The sequence below is a fragment of the Pelecanus crispus genome, chromosome 7 (genome assembly GCF_030463565.1).
Source record: "Pelecanus crispus isolate bPelCri1 chromosome 7, bPelCri1.pri, whole genome shotgun sequence".
NCBI classification, from domain to species: domain Eukaryota; kingdom Metazoa; phylum Chordata; class Aves; order Pelecaniformes; family Pelecanidae; genus Pelecanus; species Pelecanus crispus.
The window spans coordinates 16,679,466-16,696,685 of record NC_134649.1 but is presented as its reverse complement, the minus strand read 5'-3'; the positions used below and the strand labels follow the sequence as shown (position 1 = coordinate 16,696,685).

Sequence of the window (17,220 nt, the reverse complement as noted above, 5' to 3'; positions counted from 1 at the left end):
GGCTCCATAAAAATGTAAGTTATTTAAAACTACTTCAATTGACATTTAGGCAATTTGGGTATTGTTTTTAGTTTTCAGACAAGCCATTCTTAAATAATGGCTATAAGAAGTGAATGATGCTCTTACACATTAATTCAGCACTGAACCAATTAACTACCTATGTATGCTGTTTCATAACTGCATCTACTTTCAGTTAATTAGGCAACATGATTAAGATCATATGCGTTGAATTACAGCTCAGTGCATCATCTCAATACAATTTCATCTAGGAGATAACTTGTTCTTTTCATATGGCTTTCAGATCAACAATTTACCCTTCCCACCCCCAAGTTCCCAGTTGTGAATGTGATCAGCCTGATGTTTCATGGAAAGAGGTCAGTTTTGAACTTTGTCTTCTATTTAGATTTTCTGCTTTGAAATGTGAATTTCTAATTGAGGCATACAGGTTTTATAAAACGGTCCAAACAATCATTTTGCATAAAAACTGCATGGCAAAATAAGAGAGAAAATTCTTCACTTCTTACTCCATATTGGTCAGTTCATATTTATCATACGTGTCATTTTCTTCTCCTGGCTGAGTATCTGAGTGATGAATTTCAATAAAAACAATATAGATCATTGCTCCAAGTACGCCTCCCAGCATAGGTGCAACTATAGGGACCCACCACCAATTATTTCCAGCCCTGTAAGACAAAAAAAAAAAAAAGAATTATCATTATTTGTTACTCATGTGAACACCCTACCTTATGTTTGGCAGTGAAAAAATACAGTGGCGTGACACTCGCTATACCTGTGTTGTGACTGAAATGCTATGTAACAACCACAGGCATGTTGGTCTACATGCTGTACTTGCAACTTAGAAAATAAGGCCCCTTCACTGCATGTCTGTTTTGGGGGCAGGGGATAATTTCTCCCTTGCAGAAAATGGGCTTCATTGACTTACAATGAAATGAACAGGGACATATTTATTGCACAGCAATCTTGACTGATGCTGTTGCCAAATGCTCATGAATAAGTTTTCAGGAGTGATTAATGCAAATGTATGTTGCAAAAATGGGTTATCTCATCTGCATGGAGATTTGCAGGTTCAGGCCTGCAGTAGTATATGCAGTGTTCCTCTTGAGAAGTATAATCGATTATACTTAATTTTGAGTATATTTGCCTTAAGGAATGTAATAAACGCAGTGACTGTAAAGTGGATTATACTTGACTAGAGCGGTCAAGATTCAAATTTCATGATGTAGTGTCTTATCTCTGTGTTTAAAATGAAGGGTCTTTCAGTAAGAGGTAAATAAGCATTTAGAAGTTTTATACACCTAAAACTTAATCTTTTTTAGAATTGCTGTGTTCAGTAAGAAAGTCTGGCATATTGGCTTCACTGAAATGTTTACATTCACTTTGCACAATTCCTAGGATTTGGTTTTAAATGTGTAGGTTTATAAACATTTTTAAGGAAACAAGTCCACCATTAAATGGTATAAAACAATAAATAACAACCTCTTTATGCAGGAGACTTGGGCTTGTAGAATTGCTCTCTCTTTCCCAGAGGTCCACATTCAGACAGTAAATTACTGAGTATTGGTTTCAGAGCACGGACTTGCTTAACCGTACTGGTGCATGAAGGTGTTTTGATTCGATAACATGCTGTATTAATTGAATATGCGAGTCTGCAGTGAAAACCCAGCCATCTCAATTTCATGCGTATTGAAAATGGAGAAGTAACATTTTTTTCTCCCAGAAATACAAAGGGACAAATTCCTCTGTGAGAGGAACTTTACAGGAAGCTGCCAGGGGAATTTTTAAACTGTAAGGATAATTATTCAGCACGCAGTTGTATAGATTTATGGAAGTGAACTTGTGGTTAAGTCACAACATGAGAATAGAACAGGGCTAATCTCACAGTGCCCTACTGATAATATCATTACTTGTTCAGAAATGCCTTGGATGTGTAGGTTTTGCCTTTGGAATTATTTATATTTTGCCCTGAGGATATAAAATAACTCCTGATATTGTTCTACTGAGTTTATAGATCTGTTTGTTGTTGAGTCACAAATGTTTGTTGAGCCCCTGAATTTCAGGAACAAGCATGGACTAAAGTTTTATTGAATCGGCACAACAAAACCTATATCAAGAACTTGCATGTATTCCTCTGCGTGTGCCTGCATTTGTATGTGGGCACGTAATGAAGGTGTTTCTTGGCAGGTTTCTCTCTTGGCGTGTTCCATGAACTGACATGTGCCTTCTTGGCTCCTGCATGACCTTCTCAAAATCACGGCCTGTATTTGCAGCAGCTGTTGTTAGCTGCACTTTAGTCACCCTCTGCTAAGGTGATGGGTGTAAAGTCTTGGGGGGGGGGGGGGCGGGGCCAAAGCTGAAATTAGATCAGGACACAGCTGAGTTATGAGTTTCCACGACGCTCAATCCTCCTTCATTGACACAGGAGCAAGAACTCTTTGTCACAAGCACACATAGCTTCACCGAAGTAACCTTAGTTCCCTTATACCCTCGCTTACAGCTTTGCTGCCAAGTTCGCAGGAAAACATCCAGCTACGCCTTTGTCATTGTAAGGTGTTTCTGCTGTCGGGCAGAGGAGGAGGGAGCCAGCTGTGAAGGGGAGGAGGCAGTGCACAGGCCTGGCAAGCAGCAATTTCGTTAAGTGCAAACATTTCCAGGAAATTACGGCGTATAAGCTACGTGCACTGGGAACTTTTGGCCCATTTTAGACTTGCCAATACATTTCTCACCTAGCCAACTGCTGCAGGATGGCGAGGTAACACTGTTTGCTAGCAGAAACGCCAGGATAATTCAGGCATCCAGCAGTGTCGAAGGTGTCTGGCTACTGTTCTCCGCTCCGGGAAGAACGCGAAATGTTTCAGGGGCCGCTCTGCCACCCAAATCCCTGTGCAGACAACAGGTGCGCCTCCTGACCCTTTCCGAAAGGCAGCCGAGTTCAGTCCGGGCGACTCGTCCCCGGGGCCGGCGGCCACGAGGTGTCAGCGTTACCGCGCCGGCGGCTGCCGGGCGGGGCCGCGGCCGAGGCTGAGGCGCTGCGGGGGGGCGAGGCGCACGCTCGGCGGCGGCGGCTGCTGCTGCTGCTGCTGCTGCTGCGCTTGCCAGCCGGGCCCAGCCTCGGCAAAGGTGCGAAAGAACCCGCAGTAAACCAGGGCGGAAATAGTCTGTGCCTAGCTTCAAATGCTGGTGCGAAATGCTCTTCTGTAGAGCCGTTTCTCACTTTCTCATTGCCGTTTTATGCTCGTCAAAATCCAAAGTCTGGTGTTTGTGCTCAAAGCTGGGGCTGTTTTCTTGCTACAGACAAAACTTTCCTACCCAAAACTTTTCTTAAGCTTATTAGAATATTAAGCATGTGCTTAAGAAAGACTCCTGGTTATTAAGCGTTCAATAAACGGGGAGATGTGGCACTTCGGGACATGGTTTAGTCTAGTCTACCCTTGACTGGCTTAGAGTAGACTTGGTAGTGTAGGTTAATGGTTGGACTGGATGATCTTAAAGGTCTTTTCCAACCTAAACGATTCTATGATTCTATCTCCGTGGTTTTAGGACAAATCATTAGAAAGATTTAGGTCTCCAAAGTCAGCAGTGGTCTCTAATGGTGGGGACAGTTGCCATCTGCGACAGCTGCTCCCAATAGGCTGAGGAGCAGTTTGCAGGAGCAGGCCACAGTGCTGGCTACATCTGTTGTGTGCAAAATGGTGTTCTGTACAGGGAGCTGGGCAGACACCCCCTTTCCAGCTGCAGCAGGTCAGAACAGCTTCTAATGGGAGCCTTTAACCAAAACAAATCCAGTTGCACTGGCTAGGGAAACCACATCATAGCCTGCATCCCCTGGCTTGATTCTCCAGGAGACTGCTCCTTTGTGCAAAATGCAGTAATGGCAACACTTAGAAAACCCTGCTCAACTGCCTCCCTGTCCTCTAGACAACTCCATGGTCTGGCAGAAGAGATCCCCTCCAGTCTACTCACAGCTCCCTGCCTGAGAACACAAAATGAGAATTTACTGGACCTGCAAGCACAAAGGGTAGAGGGCATTTTTCCCCTGTGAACTGATTATCTCAATGTTTAGATCATTTGCTTGGGATCAGGGTGTAGAGAGTCTCATCCTTCTGTATCCGATCAATTCCAAAGTGAGGCTTTCCTGGTGGTCCCTGGCTGCTCTGTAGGCAGCGCTCGAATGCTCACTGAGCCGGGCAGAGAGTGACTCAGTCACCTTGTGGGTTGCTTCCATCCTCACTCCAATGAACGTTCAATGTCTCTTCAGTATTTCCCGTTGCTCGGTTGGTGCAGCACTCTCCTCGTGTCACTGTGGAAGCTTCATGCTTAGGTCCCAGTTCCTGGGCATGCCTTTTGCTAGAGAGCTTAAGCACCTGCCTCGAGGTTGTGAATTCCAGTTAAGCTGAGACATCCAAGGTTTAGCTGTCAACTGCTGCTGCATCACTTGAGTGTCTCACACACATGTAATGCCAACAGTGCATCAGGCGGTTCAGGATCCCAGTTACAATCATTCAGACTTCTCCCATGGCCTGTAACCGATCCAAAGCTTCCAGCTACCTAACAAAGCTCAAGTTCTCCCTAAGTCCCACCTGGATCTGTGCTGTAAATATATGCGAAAGTATTCCTGTTGTATCATTCCCTTGAACTTGGTTAGAGCTGTAGCCTTATAAATTAAGGTAGGGAGGAAGACTTCTTCCTCAATTTATACATCCCTGACACTGCTGTAAGTTTATTCTGGCAATGGCCAGAGATCTCATATTTCATTTTTTTTATGCTCCAGTTTTTAAATTTCTTAGTATGATCTTTACAGTGGGGATGCATTCCCTCTCTATAAAAATCCTAAAACTAAATTAGGGTACAGATGCAGAGTTTTCTTGTAATTTCTTAAATGTAAATGAGTAAGACCTTACTTTTGGAGACGAGGGGAGTTCACAGTTATTCTGTGACTAGACCACAGTACAATCAGGCTTCCAAACTTTTTCAGCAATGTAATAGCCAACTTCATAATATATTACAGATTATAGCACATGACACTGTAGTTAACATCATAGTCAACAACTACTTATAATTAAATGGGCATGAGAGAGGAGAATCCTAGGTATGGGATGTCACTCTGTGTGCTGCTGGTTTTTTTTTTAAAAAAAAAAAAAGTGCAGTCTATGGTACACTGGTAAGAGCTGCTGGGGAGGAAAAGTTTGGGGGTAACCAGGCTAGAAAGCTGACCTCCTGCTGGCAGCTCACTAGAGCTGTGTTACATCTGAGCTTTGGATCTGGCCTATGGTGTGACTGTGTGCCTGTTTCTTGTATGCCGTGCCTAGCTTTTTTGTGGGAGAAAAACCTTTGCTACTGCTGGCCTCTACTAAGGCACATGACTTGTGTAGATGGAAGTTGTACTAAATGAATACAGATTATTCGTACTTGGTGCAGTAGCTAAAATGAAATCTCTATTAACTACAGCTCTCTAGTCGCCTACAATACTTCTGGGGATTCCTACTTGTAAACAACTGGAAAAACAAACTCTACAAAAATAAACAAAAAGATCTACCTCCTGGTGACACATTACTCTTACTTGGATATCCCAGAGTGCCTCTTACACTGGATATGTGTAAGCTGTGGATTTGATGTGCAACTAATTAGCTGTGCATTTGGCCAGCCAAGGGGGTGTGTGTGTGCATGCGCACACATGTGCACAGGGATTTGAGACTATGCTCTGAAATGTGGGAAAACGAAGGGAGCTTGCTTTCATTCACTCCTTCGCTCCCAGGCAGGAAGTCAGGCTTTTGGATTGTTGTATATTTCTGCAATAACTCGGTAGTAATAATAGGCTAAATCAATCTGATATGTCTGTGTTTTTTACAGCACCCAATAAATATTCCCACCTAACCCTCTCATGATTTCATTTTTTTTCTGAAAGCTGCAGGACAAGAGAAGAAAGCACTCCTATATTTTCAGTGGCCTCTAAGAATCTCTAATATTTTGGGAAGGGTCTGCTTGAAACAATAATTTATATTAGAGATAATGCATGTTTGATTTGCCCTAGGAGCAGGAAATCCTTTTTAAAGCCCAGTTCCTAGAGGATGTCTGGTTTTAAGTGTATGAATAGCTGCTTCTGGTATGCAAAGAATTACCTATATGTATATAAAGTATAACTCGGTACCATATTGAATCAGGATCTTACTTTCCTAGGAAGCAATGTGAGCCAAGAGCATTTTATCCAGGCATACTTACGTGAATACTTCCATCCCCCATCCTGCAATGGCTGTGAAGAGCCTTGGGCCTAGATCCCTGGCCGGGTTCATGGCACAGCCACTGTTCATTCCCAAGGAGCAAGTAAGAACAATTATAAGAAGTCCTACTGCAATTGGCTCCAGGCCCTTTGGTACGCTGTTATTTCTGGTGTCAAAAATAGCAAATATAGCCAGAAGAAGAACAGCTGTTGACATCACCTGGCCAATGCAAAGAAAAGAATATTGAGTAAATATGTGCAGATTCCTTCTAATAATGAAAAAAGGACCATGGCAGCTCTGTGGATTGTGGTGGCTTAGAGCTGGTATTTAGATTTATCCCACAATACAGAGTAGCAAAATTTGGAACTCAGTGCCTCTCTGCTTCACAGTAATAAGAAGTTTTGATACCTGTGCTGAAAGAAAAAGACAAGAAATCTGCTGAAGACACCTGGAAAAAAAAAAATCTGTAACAACCTGGTGTGGAAAGAATAGAGGATTTAAAAGGCCTCTCTTGTGTGAGGTCTGATGCTTCCACATTTTTTCCTATCAATTTAACTGTTCCATTTACTTGATTTTTGGTAGTTCTGCTATGCCAATACAATCACTTGCATTGATATAAAATTGGTTTATGTGACTGTAGCTTATGCTGATAAAATAGACTAAATATGCAGCTCTTTATCCAGGTATTGCATAACATAAGAAGTGAAGTCTACAAAGTCAAAACTGAGCAGCTAAAAAATTAGGAATTACCTAAATTAAGGTTGCACATGCAACTGTAATGTGAACTCTTGTATTGCATATGCTAATTGAGCTGATGAAGGAAATTTTCTTGGAATTACTTTGATGGAAGTGCTGCTCTGCTTAAATCAAATGCTTTGTAAATGTCGATTTTGCTAATCATTAACTTAGGGGGAAAGCAGACAAAACTTTCAGCGATGTCAAAATATTCAATTTCTATACTGATTTAAAGAAGTTTAAGGTTGGGGGGGTTAAAAATTATTTTTGTTTCACCTAGTTTTAACTTTGTTTTAAGATATCCATGGGCAAAAATATCTTATGGAAAAGTCTGTTGACTGATCCAAAGCAAAAATGAGAATCCTTTCTTATAAAATTTCAAAACAATGTTTGGATTTTTTTGAAGCCAGATTTCTCAATCTTCAAGTCCTTTATGTAAGGAATTCCTGTGCTCCAGCAATCCCTAGTTTTTCATAGCTTGCTTACACAGTATATCTCTTTCATGTATGCCTGAAGAAGACAGGTAAATCAATTAGAAGTAGATAGAAGATATGAACCTTCATTTTTTACTATTGGATAAGTAGGATTAGAGGATACAGATTGGAAATAAAGTGGAGATTTTTTCAGATTCAGTAATTTGAAGAATAACAAATATTACAAATCTATTTGTAAAGAGAAGGTTAGAGAGAAGGCTTATGGTAGCAGAAAACTCAGTTGTTCAAGGTGTGTTAATCTGGCTCCATAAGCATTACTTAAGGAATTATAGAGCCACAAAATGGGCTGGATTTTGATGTAAATGGACATAGTTCTGCTGAAGTTTATGGAGAAACACTGATTTATGCTGGGGAAAGCCTCTTACATATAGTGCATTGAAGACATGTAGAGTGCAACAATTAATATGATGTATGTGGAAAGAACAACTTGAAATTATCTTGCTTGTAAAATATGACTAAAATGTAACCCCCACAAACAGCATTGCATTCTCATTGCTATCGTACACAGTGATGTATGACCAAAATGGTGAGATTCATCATACCCATTAGAGACCTATGTATTTTTTTTTACTGCTTGGGTAGTTAAGATACATCTATTGCTATTTCTTGGGAATACTGTTTCGGTTTTGATGAAGGTTAGTAAGCAATTTAAGAATATCATCCAGAGATCTGCCCCAAGGCTGGATAGTTATGAGTGGCAGGGTGTGTGGGATAGCATGGGCAAGTACGTAGGGCAGTGGGCACCTCCAGTGTTTTGGAACTTCACCCCTGAACAAGTGCAGAATCCTGAAGAACTAGTAAAGTATCTGGAAAAAGTATGTTATCTCTTAACTGTATGTTAATATAATAATAGAGTATGTTAATGTTAAGTATATAATACTGTATGTTATGGTTGCTATATGCCACATCAATGGTATTACAGTAAGAATTGCCCAACTTAATGAAAATGAACTTTGATGAAACCATGTTGGAATGAGAACTGGCTTCAGCATGTAACAATCCAACACTGCACACCGCCTCTCCTGCTCTGAAAGACTGTGATGACAGATGGAACCCAAAGTCATGGACTAAATGAACTCAATGGACATTTTAGAGGGATGGCCCATAGACAAAGGGAATGATATCTGTGTGTATATATCAAGATAGGGAAAGTGGTAGTGATTAATTAGAACACATTGGAAAGGGGAGGCCCTGTGCATGACGTAGATGGTATAGAATAAGGGGTGGATACTGTCCTGGTTTCGGCTGGGATAGAGTTAATTTTCTTCCTAGCAGCAGGCATAGTGCTGTGTTTTGGATTTAGTAGGAGAAGAATGCTGATAACACACTGATGGTTTAGTTGTTGCTGAGTACTGCTTATGCTAGTCAAGGACTTTTCAGCTTCCCATGCTCTGCCAGGTGCACAAGAAACTGGGAGGGGGCACAGCCAGAATAGTTGAACCAAACTGCCCAAAGGGCTATTCCATACCATGTGACGTCATACTCAGTATAGAAACTGGGGGGGGTTGGCTGGGGAGCAGCGATCGCTGCTCGGGAACTGTCTGGGTATCGGTCGGCGGGTGGTGAGCAATTGCATTGTGCATCACTTGCTTCGTGTATCGTTATTATTATACTGTTACTATTATCATTACTATTTTACTTTATTTCAATTATTAAACTGTTCTTATCTCAACGCAGGAGTGTTTCTCACTCTTACTCCTCCGATTCTCTCCCCCATCTCACCGGGGCAGGGGGAGTGAGCAAGCGGCAGCGTTGTGCTTAGTTGCTGGCAGGGACTAAACCACGACAACAGTTTTCAGTATGTTTAACTTGTAGAATCAAGACAGCAAGTGCACTTACCTGATCTGCAAATCCATTTATGAGGGACAGATACGGAGCTGGGTATGTTGCAAAGATATGTGCTGTTGCATTAGGTCCTGTGACTTCAAGTGTTCCGTTGCTAAACTCCATAAAGGCATCTATAGAAAACAGCCATTACCTGGTTGCACTTCTCCATAAACACTAGGTTTTCTAGGACTAGAATATATGTGATAGGTCTGTGTGCTTCACATTCTCAACTGACACTGATCATTTTTTTCTGGGATCATAGTTAATGGATTTGAGGTGGTGCACTAATTATACCCTCCTGTCTCATCTCTCCTCCTGTGCCTTGAAGTACTTGTTTTACGTATCACAGCTTTCAAGATGGGGCTGGTTTTTCCCCTGCTTATTGCTCTAAACTCAGTGCCAGAGAGCACTTTCTGATTCTGAACGCAGTTGGATTATTCTGTAAGAGGTGCTATATTTGGCATGATGCCCCAAAAAATGCATAGCATCCTGACTGTACTGTTGTGGATGCCAAGCCACCAGGATTTACTGCTATTCCATTTGACAGCTGTGCAATGACTTCTTCTGGGAATTAACTCTCCTGAGAGACGTCCTCTTCTAAAGGAGTTTGAATTTTTCACTCTGCTTGGGCTTTACACCCAACTGGTATGCTAGTCATCCAAGACGTGAAGGGAGAGGCGAGCCCCAAAACTTCAGTTCTTGGTATATTTAAGCTAGCGTATTTTTATATATATTGTAAAGATTTAGGTATATTTTAAATACATGTGTATTTATGTAAGTATATTTAAAGCATATTTTAAATAATATAATATGACTTCTGTGTCAGAATGATTTGCTGCCTTGGCAAGCCCTGAAGTGTTAGAAATAGAAAGACACTAAGATGAAGCACTCAAAAATCTGCATGGACTGACATGAATAACGAACGCTATGCCTTTATTTCACTAGTGGATCCAGTGATGAGGTGATACTTGTGAGTAAAGAAACAGCTCCACATCTCCCATGGAAGTCATGGTGAGGATGCTTAGCTTCTCCTGAAGCTAGCAGACAAATCTATTTCTCCTTGCCCCTGTTTTTTCTAGCTTTGCTTAAGGCCACAACCTAGGTGCAGAGAATATTTAGTTGTTTACTTTGGTCAGGCTCTCTCATTTGCAGGGTCAGACTATTTTGCTGCATTTAACTATTAGGAAAAAAAGGATAAGGAAAAGAAAATTTCTCAGCTGTGAGTTACTTTTTACACCTTTAGAAAGGCTTCATATTCAGCAGCCTAGCATGTATATTCCCTCACTCTTTCAGGGGCATTGCTGAAAATGAAAGCACCTAGCTCAGGTATGTGTGTATGGAGAAGATGGAGGTGTTGAGCTCCTATGTCTCTTTTTCTACCAGTGAGTTTTCAGTGGACCTTAACGAGTACAGCACACTCCTGCAAGTTGCAGGAAGGAAAAAGTACAGAAGAGGTTTGGAAATTAATAAGAACAAGAGGAGGGCAAAGTACTTGAGCAGACATAGGGATATGAGAAAATCCTGCACTCCTGAATAACAGGAAGAAGTCTCTAATACTAACCCTAGCCCTAAGTTCCCTATCTTGGCTCCCTGTCCTGCTGCTACCCTTTGGCAGAACACAGTGAATCCCACCCCGAACTCCATGTGCTTGTTGACCTACTGCTGCATCTTGGCCACAGCCCTAATCTTGGCTGTCTGGCTTTAGGAAGACTTAGATTCAGATGGAAATCCTGTTCTGGAATCCCACAGTTTCTGAATTTTAACACTAACCTTAAAACAAACTCACTCCCCACCCTCCCATCCCCCAAATACAAACAAACCCCACCAAACCCAAAACAGTTACCACAGTTCCCAAAGATTATTCTGTTCGTGATCATTACTGGTACTGAGCACCTAGCTGATACACAATAGGCATTTCCATTTTCTTTTTTTCTCTGTTGCTCCTAGACCCAGCACTAGACATAATGCCCGTAAGAGAGAGGCTTTGGAGGAGATGGGCTGGGACAGTAGAAGCAGAGTTTTGGAGTAGGTGATTGAAGCAACTGATCCAACTCAGTGGATTCATCAAGTCGGGGGTCTGTTACTAAGTTTTTTCCCCTTTGTGGCACACCGTGTAAAAGAAACATGCCTCAAGGATAGGGGTAATCTCTTTTTTTTTTCTTTTTTTCCCTTCTAATATGTGACCCCTTTATCACTCTACCTGGAGTTCATTGCCTTGGAGAGCTACCTCTCTAGGGTGGTCTGAAGTTTAGTCAGGAGGAACTTGATCTCATATCCTGTAACCTCAATGAACGATGTTGGTGATACTTGCCTACAGGCACTTGGATCAGGTCTTTAATGTTTCTAATTTGCTTGGAAGATGAATAGCCCTATATCCTGGCTATTAAGTAATTTAAAATCCTTACTGAGAAATACATGATCTCAGAGTATCCGATTTCCCATGAATAATTTTTCTAAATTTCAAAACATTTCCTGGAGTATTAGTGTTTCAGAAAAGTTGTAGGATACCTGGAATATTTGAGTCTTTTTTTTTTTTTTTTCTTCCCCCTTCAAACTCTTTATGCTTCTTCCTTTCTTCTTTACGGCTTCAGCTTCAGTCCTGCCATTAGCCCTGTGTGAACGGAGTTGTCTGCCTGCTTAGCATTCATTGAAAAATTGGGGCCTTAGAGACTGCCTGACCTCTAGTTTGTCCTGGGAGCACGTCTAAGGTGTACTCACCATAATAAATCCCAAAGACAGCTGCTGCTCCAACAAAAGCTCCCACGAGTTGTGCTAATATGTAAATTGGTAATTTGGTCCATTTTAATCTTCCAGTCACGCACATGGCTAATGAAACGGCTGGGTTTATGTGACCACCTGAAAAATAAATCATAAAAAAGTCACATGGATGACTCAGATACATGAGAATAGGTGAAGGATTTGTAAAAATGTGGGCGCTTTCAAGCATGAGACTAGTACATGCTTTTCTAGATGTTATTTTGCAATTAAACTGAAACAAGTTGGATGAAATTCAGCGGGGCAGGGCAGGGAGAGAAGCCAAGATCCACCTTCCCTCTTTGTGTCTGCAGACTGTGTTAGTTTATCAGACTGCTGTCCTGCAGCATATAAGCTATAGCTCCGTAGACAACTTTTCTAGCAAAAGCCGAAGTCTGCCCTATCTGTTGTGATGGGAGGGTCCATCATTCTGCACATATTCTCTCTCCTCAAGGGCTTTGGCTTTTTATTTTTAAGGGAGAATTGGGGCAGCAGAACATTCATTCAGTTTAGCAGGCACATATTAGCATTAAGGACTATTACTGGCTTGATAATATATCTTGAGGCAGATCTGGATACCCTGCATTAAGTCATGTTTATATCCCTGTCTTCAACCTGGGGTTACTTAGGAACTCAGTTTTCACGAACATAAAATAAAATAATGTTAGGGCTATCCGGCTTCATGCTGACTGTTGGTAAGCTATGCCTAGATGGGATCTGGGGACAGCAGTGCATAGTTCTTCATCACACGTTTTCGTCAAGCTCTTACACCCTCCAGAAAGGTCCATGATAAGAAAACTGATAAGCAGCTGTCCTGAAACAGAGAGTTCTAGTTCCTGTGGAATTTCCTTCCTTTGTATTTAGGAGTAGCTACCCCTAAACTCACACATGGAAAAGATTTCAGCAACATTGGAATTCTTTGTGACAATTTTAGTTTCTAAAATATATTTATTATTATGTCACGTGCTAGTCATTTCCCTCAACATGGGAGAAAAGTGCTGAATGCTTTTGGAAAACTTCATTATTTACAAATATGTGGTTGATACTTAAGAAACACAGATTGCCAAACAGATGAAAGAGTACTCCACAGTAAAAATACAGTAAAACCCAAGTTTTGCAAGGACATAGCGGATCCATTGCTTACCTTCCAGGTAAAGTCTCATTTCAGCCTGTATGGTGATCAGAAAAAAAAATGGCCTTTGTCTTTAATAAAATAACTAAAAGAGCATGACCTTCATCTGTCAAAGGCTAGTGATGGAGAAGGGGCCTCTATGTACAGTTTCTGTGTTTGCTTGCACTTCAGGTCAGTGAGTCGTCATCTTATGAAATCCAGGCACCTTTGATACATAATGAACTGACAAACACAGATAACAAGCTACATAAAACCTTCTTTGTATCATTTCCAAAACTCTGACCTAGTAGCACCAGTCTTGAATTAATTTTGAATTCCTCACTGTGTTTCAAATTCTTCAGCACAGAGCAAATAGATGGATGGCACCTTATTTAACAGCCCTTCATGTGAATTTTGATAAATTATTGTCTTGTCTTTTGTTCTTTACTCAGGCTGGAATGAATCATTTTCCTTTCTTTCAACACCTGATATTGTTCCCCACCTGTATATAATACAGGGTGATTATGATGGCCAGGACAAGTCATAATAATATTAGAGATGTCTGATTAACATTAAATCTGGAAAGGAAAAGTCTAGTTGAAGGCTCTCATGCTGACATAGGGGAGTTGAAAGATTCTTGGTTCCTGTGCCACTGGTAGTTTCCTGGTTTAAAAAAAAAAAAAAAAAAAATCCACTTTGGACAGTGTGTTCCCCATTCTTTTGTAGTTGCAGTGATCACAGTCATGAGTTTGTTTGAAATGTTAACTTGGAAAAAATGGTGGGAAATTATCAAGACATTGAGGAAAAGGAAAAAGGAGAAAATTTTCTAGATAAAAGAGCTCAAATTTACCAAGCATGCAGACTATATATTTTATGTTACCATGAATTTAGAATTTCATAAAGAACTGATGCAAAATATTTTAGCAGTATTTAAACATGAGACTTCATGGCCAAGGAGCCACAGAATTTGCTAATAAATTCTATATAGGACCTGATATTCTAAAGTGTCCACTAGTACTCATAAGTTGGATAGTCACAGCCTATTGAAGTATCTGTTCCTATATTCTTTCACAGAGAAAATGTACTGCATGCAGAATCCTCTGTCATGGGAAAAACACAGGAAGCACAATACTACAACCAACATCTGCAACTGCTCTGCCCTGCTGGGATTGAACCCTAATCTATATAATAGAGATGAATATCCCTTAAAGATGCAAATGTAGGACAGGTTAGTGTCTTTACAGGGTTTTTTTCATGATACTGCATTAGAAGGCTTTACCTGCCTACATGTAAACCCAAACCTCTAGTTTAAAGTTGTTCAGGAAATAGGAATGTACTGCTGAATTAACTCTGTGGGGTATTAAGGAACCATTCTGGTCTGTTTCAATGACAGTAACAAGACTGGCTGTTTTGCAGTATCTTGAGCACTTTCTAATGTGAACTTAGAAACCTCCTCATGCATGGTGTCTCTGTAAAAGAATTTGTAAAAGGGAAGAGAAATGGCCACAGTAATTTCTGCTATAGCAATTATTTATAATGGCCTAGTTGTACCTAGAGATATCTGCCCAGATTGACTACCCTCTTTAGGAAGGGCAAGAAATGCATCTATGAGAACTGGAGTACAAGGACACCATTTGCTTTAAGAAGGCAATATAACCTCCACATACAACACAGAGTATTGTGTATTATAATACGCAACACTGTGTATTATTGCAACCCATCATTTTCTACTTTAAAGGGAGAATTTAAATGTTAAAAGTAGTTGTGCTAATGTTGCTGATATTAATTTGGCCAAACCGAACGGTGGAAATAGGAGACGAAGCACCATCTGATATGGCACATGTAGACACCGATTACTTAGCCCAGCTACAGACAAAAGAGAGATTCCTGACCAATAAATATTGGGGAAATGTTATAGCAGAAAGAAAGGGACGATGACACTACACTGACAGTGTATCACAGAATGTAGTACTGAATCTTTTCACTGTTTCTGCTTTCTATGATCTGCTGCTCCTGCGAATAAGCAAACAGACAGGAGCACACTTGCTACTGCCTGTCATAGGACTTGATGAGATAAATTGCACTCTGTAAGGTGAACCCTGCTCATTATACCCATTAGTGGGTGACTGCTGGATTCTGTAAGCTTTTCATGGTTATTTCCTTAAACGCAATGCCTACGCTGTCCAGGATCATCTCTATTGACAGAATTTTCAAAGCAAGACAAAGCAGATTTCTGGTTTGCACAGACCCCATTCCATAAAGGCCAGAGGTCTGCCAAGGTTTGCACACTGCAGTTCAGATCAGAATTTGTTGGAAGATTTTGTCAAACAGAAAGGATAGAAGGAAACAAGAACTCAAAAGATTTACTAGTGAAACTCTGATGCAGACTCCACTGTAAAGGTGCTTGCTATTGCTAGATACATAATCATTTATACCATGAAATGGAAGTAATTTAATAAAGTAGCCTTAAAACCATGGCAATAAATGCTACGTAAGAAGAAAAAAGTCACTTACCAGAAACCCCCCCAGACACGTACACTGCTATGGTGACTGCCATTGCAAATCCAACCGATACAGTCATGGGCCCACCATGGGCTCCTCGGCTAAGGACAGCTTGTCCCACACACCCACAACCAAGTGCCTGTTTTTTAAAAGAGAAATGTAAACCCATGAGTGTGTGTGTCCAGTGTTATTGGTTAGTTTGCAACTCCTGCTCCTGTCCAGGTATAGCTGAAAATGTTGTTAAATGTTGAAACAATGCTAGAATTTGAGATTAGTGGCATGTGTGCTATTGTTGGGTTTGCTGCAATGAACATTCACTCTTTATTTTCCCCTGTTCTGTGACCAGGAAGAATGTCTGCTAATAAGGACCTCTTTCTCCCCAGAAAACAGTTTTCAAGTACAATGATGGGATACAGATCAGAACTTGGAGCCTAAACAAGATCTCACAGCCTCTACAACAAATCTCTCCATCTGAAAGTGAAGAGGGAATTAATTCTGTGCGGCAAGTTTTCGGTTCCAGATAGTTGTTATAAGCAATGAAAAAAATCCTATAAATGTTATGAAAGATAGTTCAAAAAGCTTTTAATGTTTAATGCTGAAATTCTGGAATGATAAAACTTTCTGGTGATTGGAGTGTGTGTCACTATTATGCTGCCTTGATATCATATATTGCTCTATCAAAATATTTCACTGGCTCTGCTGTTTGAACAATTAATTGAAATGGGGATAGCCGAATAGTTCACATTGGAGTATTCTCAATGGATTTAAACTAGCTTCCATTTTATGTTGGTTCCCCTCAGAATGAAGTTCAGCAACACATTTAAATGTATGCTTAAGCTCGTGTTTATTCAATTCTAAAGCTTCTGCTCAGCTTCAAGCATATGTTTAGGTCCTGCTAAAGTCGGTAGGAAAGATTTTCAAAGGTACAAAAGGCCTTTAGTTTATGATAGACTAGCTGATCCATTTCTGCCAGGAATCAGTTTGTGTCTTTGAAAATCTTCCTTTTAAATACATGCCTAAGTGCTTTGCTGAATAAGGACCCAACACTCTATGGGAGTTATCAAATAATATCTGCAGTCTGAAAATGTTTGCTTCTCTGCAACTGTAAGTGATCTGAATCATACCATTTCTGGGATGTGACTAAATTTATCTTGAGCGACCTTAATTACCTTGATGTTAAATTGGATATATATATTATGTATATATTCCTCCTTTGATAGTACATGGGAATCTGATTTTTCTTCTTCCTATAAAATCATTCCATCTTGGCCAATGCAGTTGCTTTGGTTAATCTCCTTGCTTCGCTTTAGTGTTCTGCCATTACTGTGTGTCACCAATGATTGTATTGAAAATATTCTTCCTAACTATGCATATTTGAACACATAAAATTTAGTTATTTTAGAAATGCTTATTTTCAGTTGCAAGGCAGTTACATTCAGAAACTGCAAAGTAATGGGAAAATCTTTCCTGCCTTAGAAATAGACTGTACCAAAAAGACTTGGTGATTGAGGTTTAACAAGCAAGTCCTGCTAGAATAGATGCAATTTAAACAGGCAAAATC

General features: G+C 40.5%; 1 protein-coding gene across 1 annotated transcript in view; it reads right to left on the bottom strand.

The window, feature by feature from the left end:
- Window positions 1–520: 520 nt before the first annotated feature.
- Window positions 521–17,220, bottom strand: part of AQP9 (aquaporin 9) — a 28,806-nt gene continuing 12,106 nt past the window's right edge. The window contains 5 exon segments of the mRNA XM_075714305.1: window positions 521–683; window positions 6,238–6,455; window positions 9,305–9,423; window positions 12,011–12,148; window positions 15,672–15,798. Coding sequence (XP_075570420.1) covers window positions 521–683; window positions 6,238–6,455; window positions 9,305–9,423; window positions 12,011–12,148; window positions 15,672–15,798 — 765 coding nt within the window.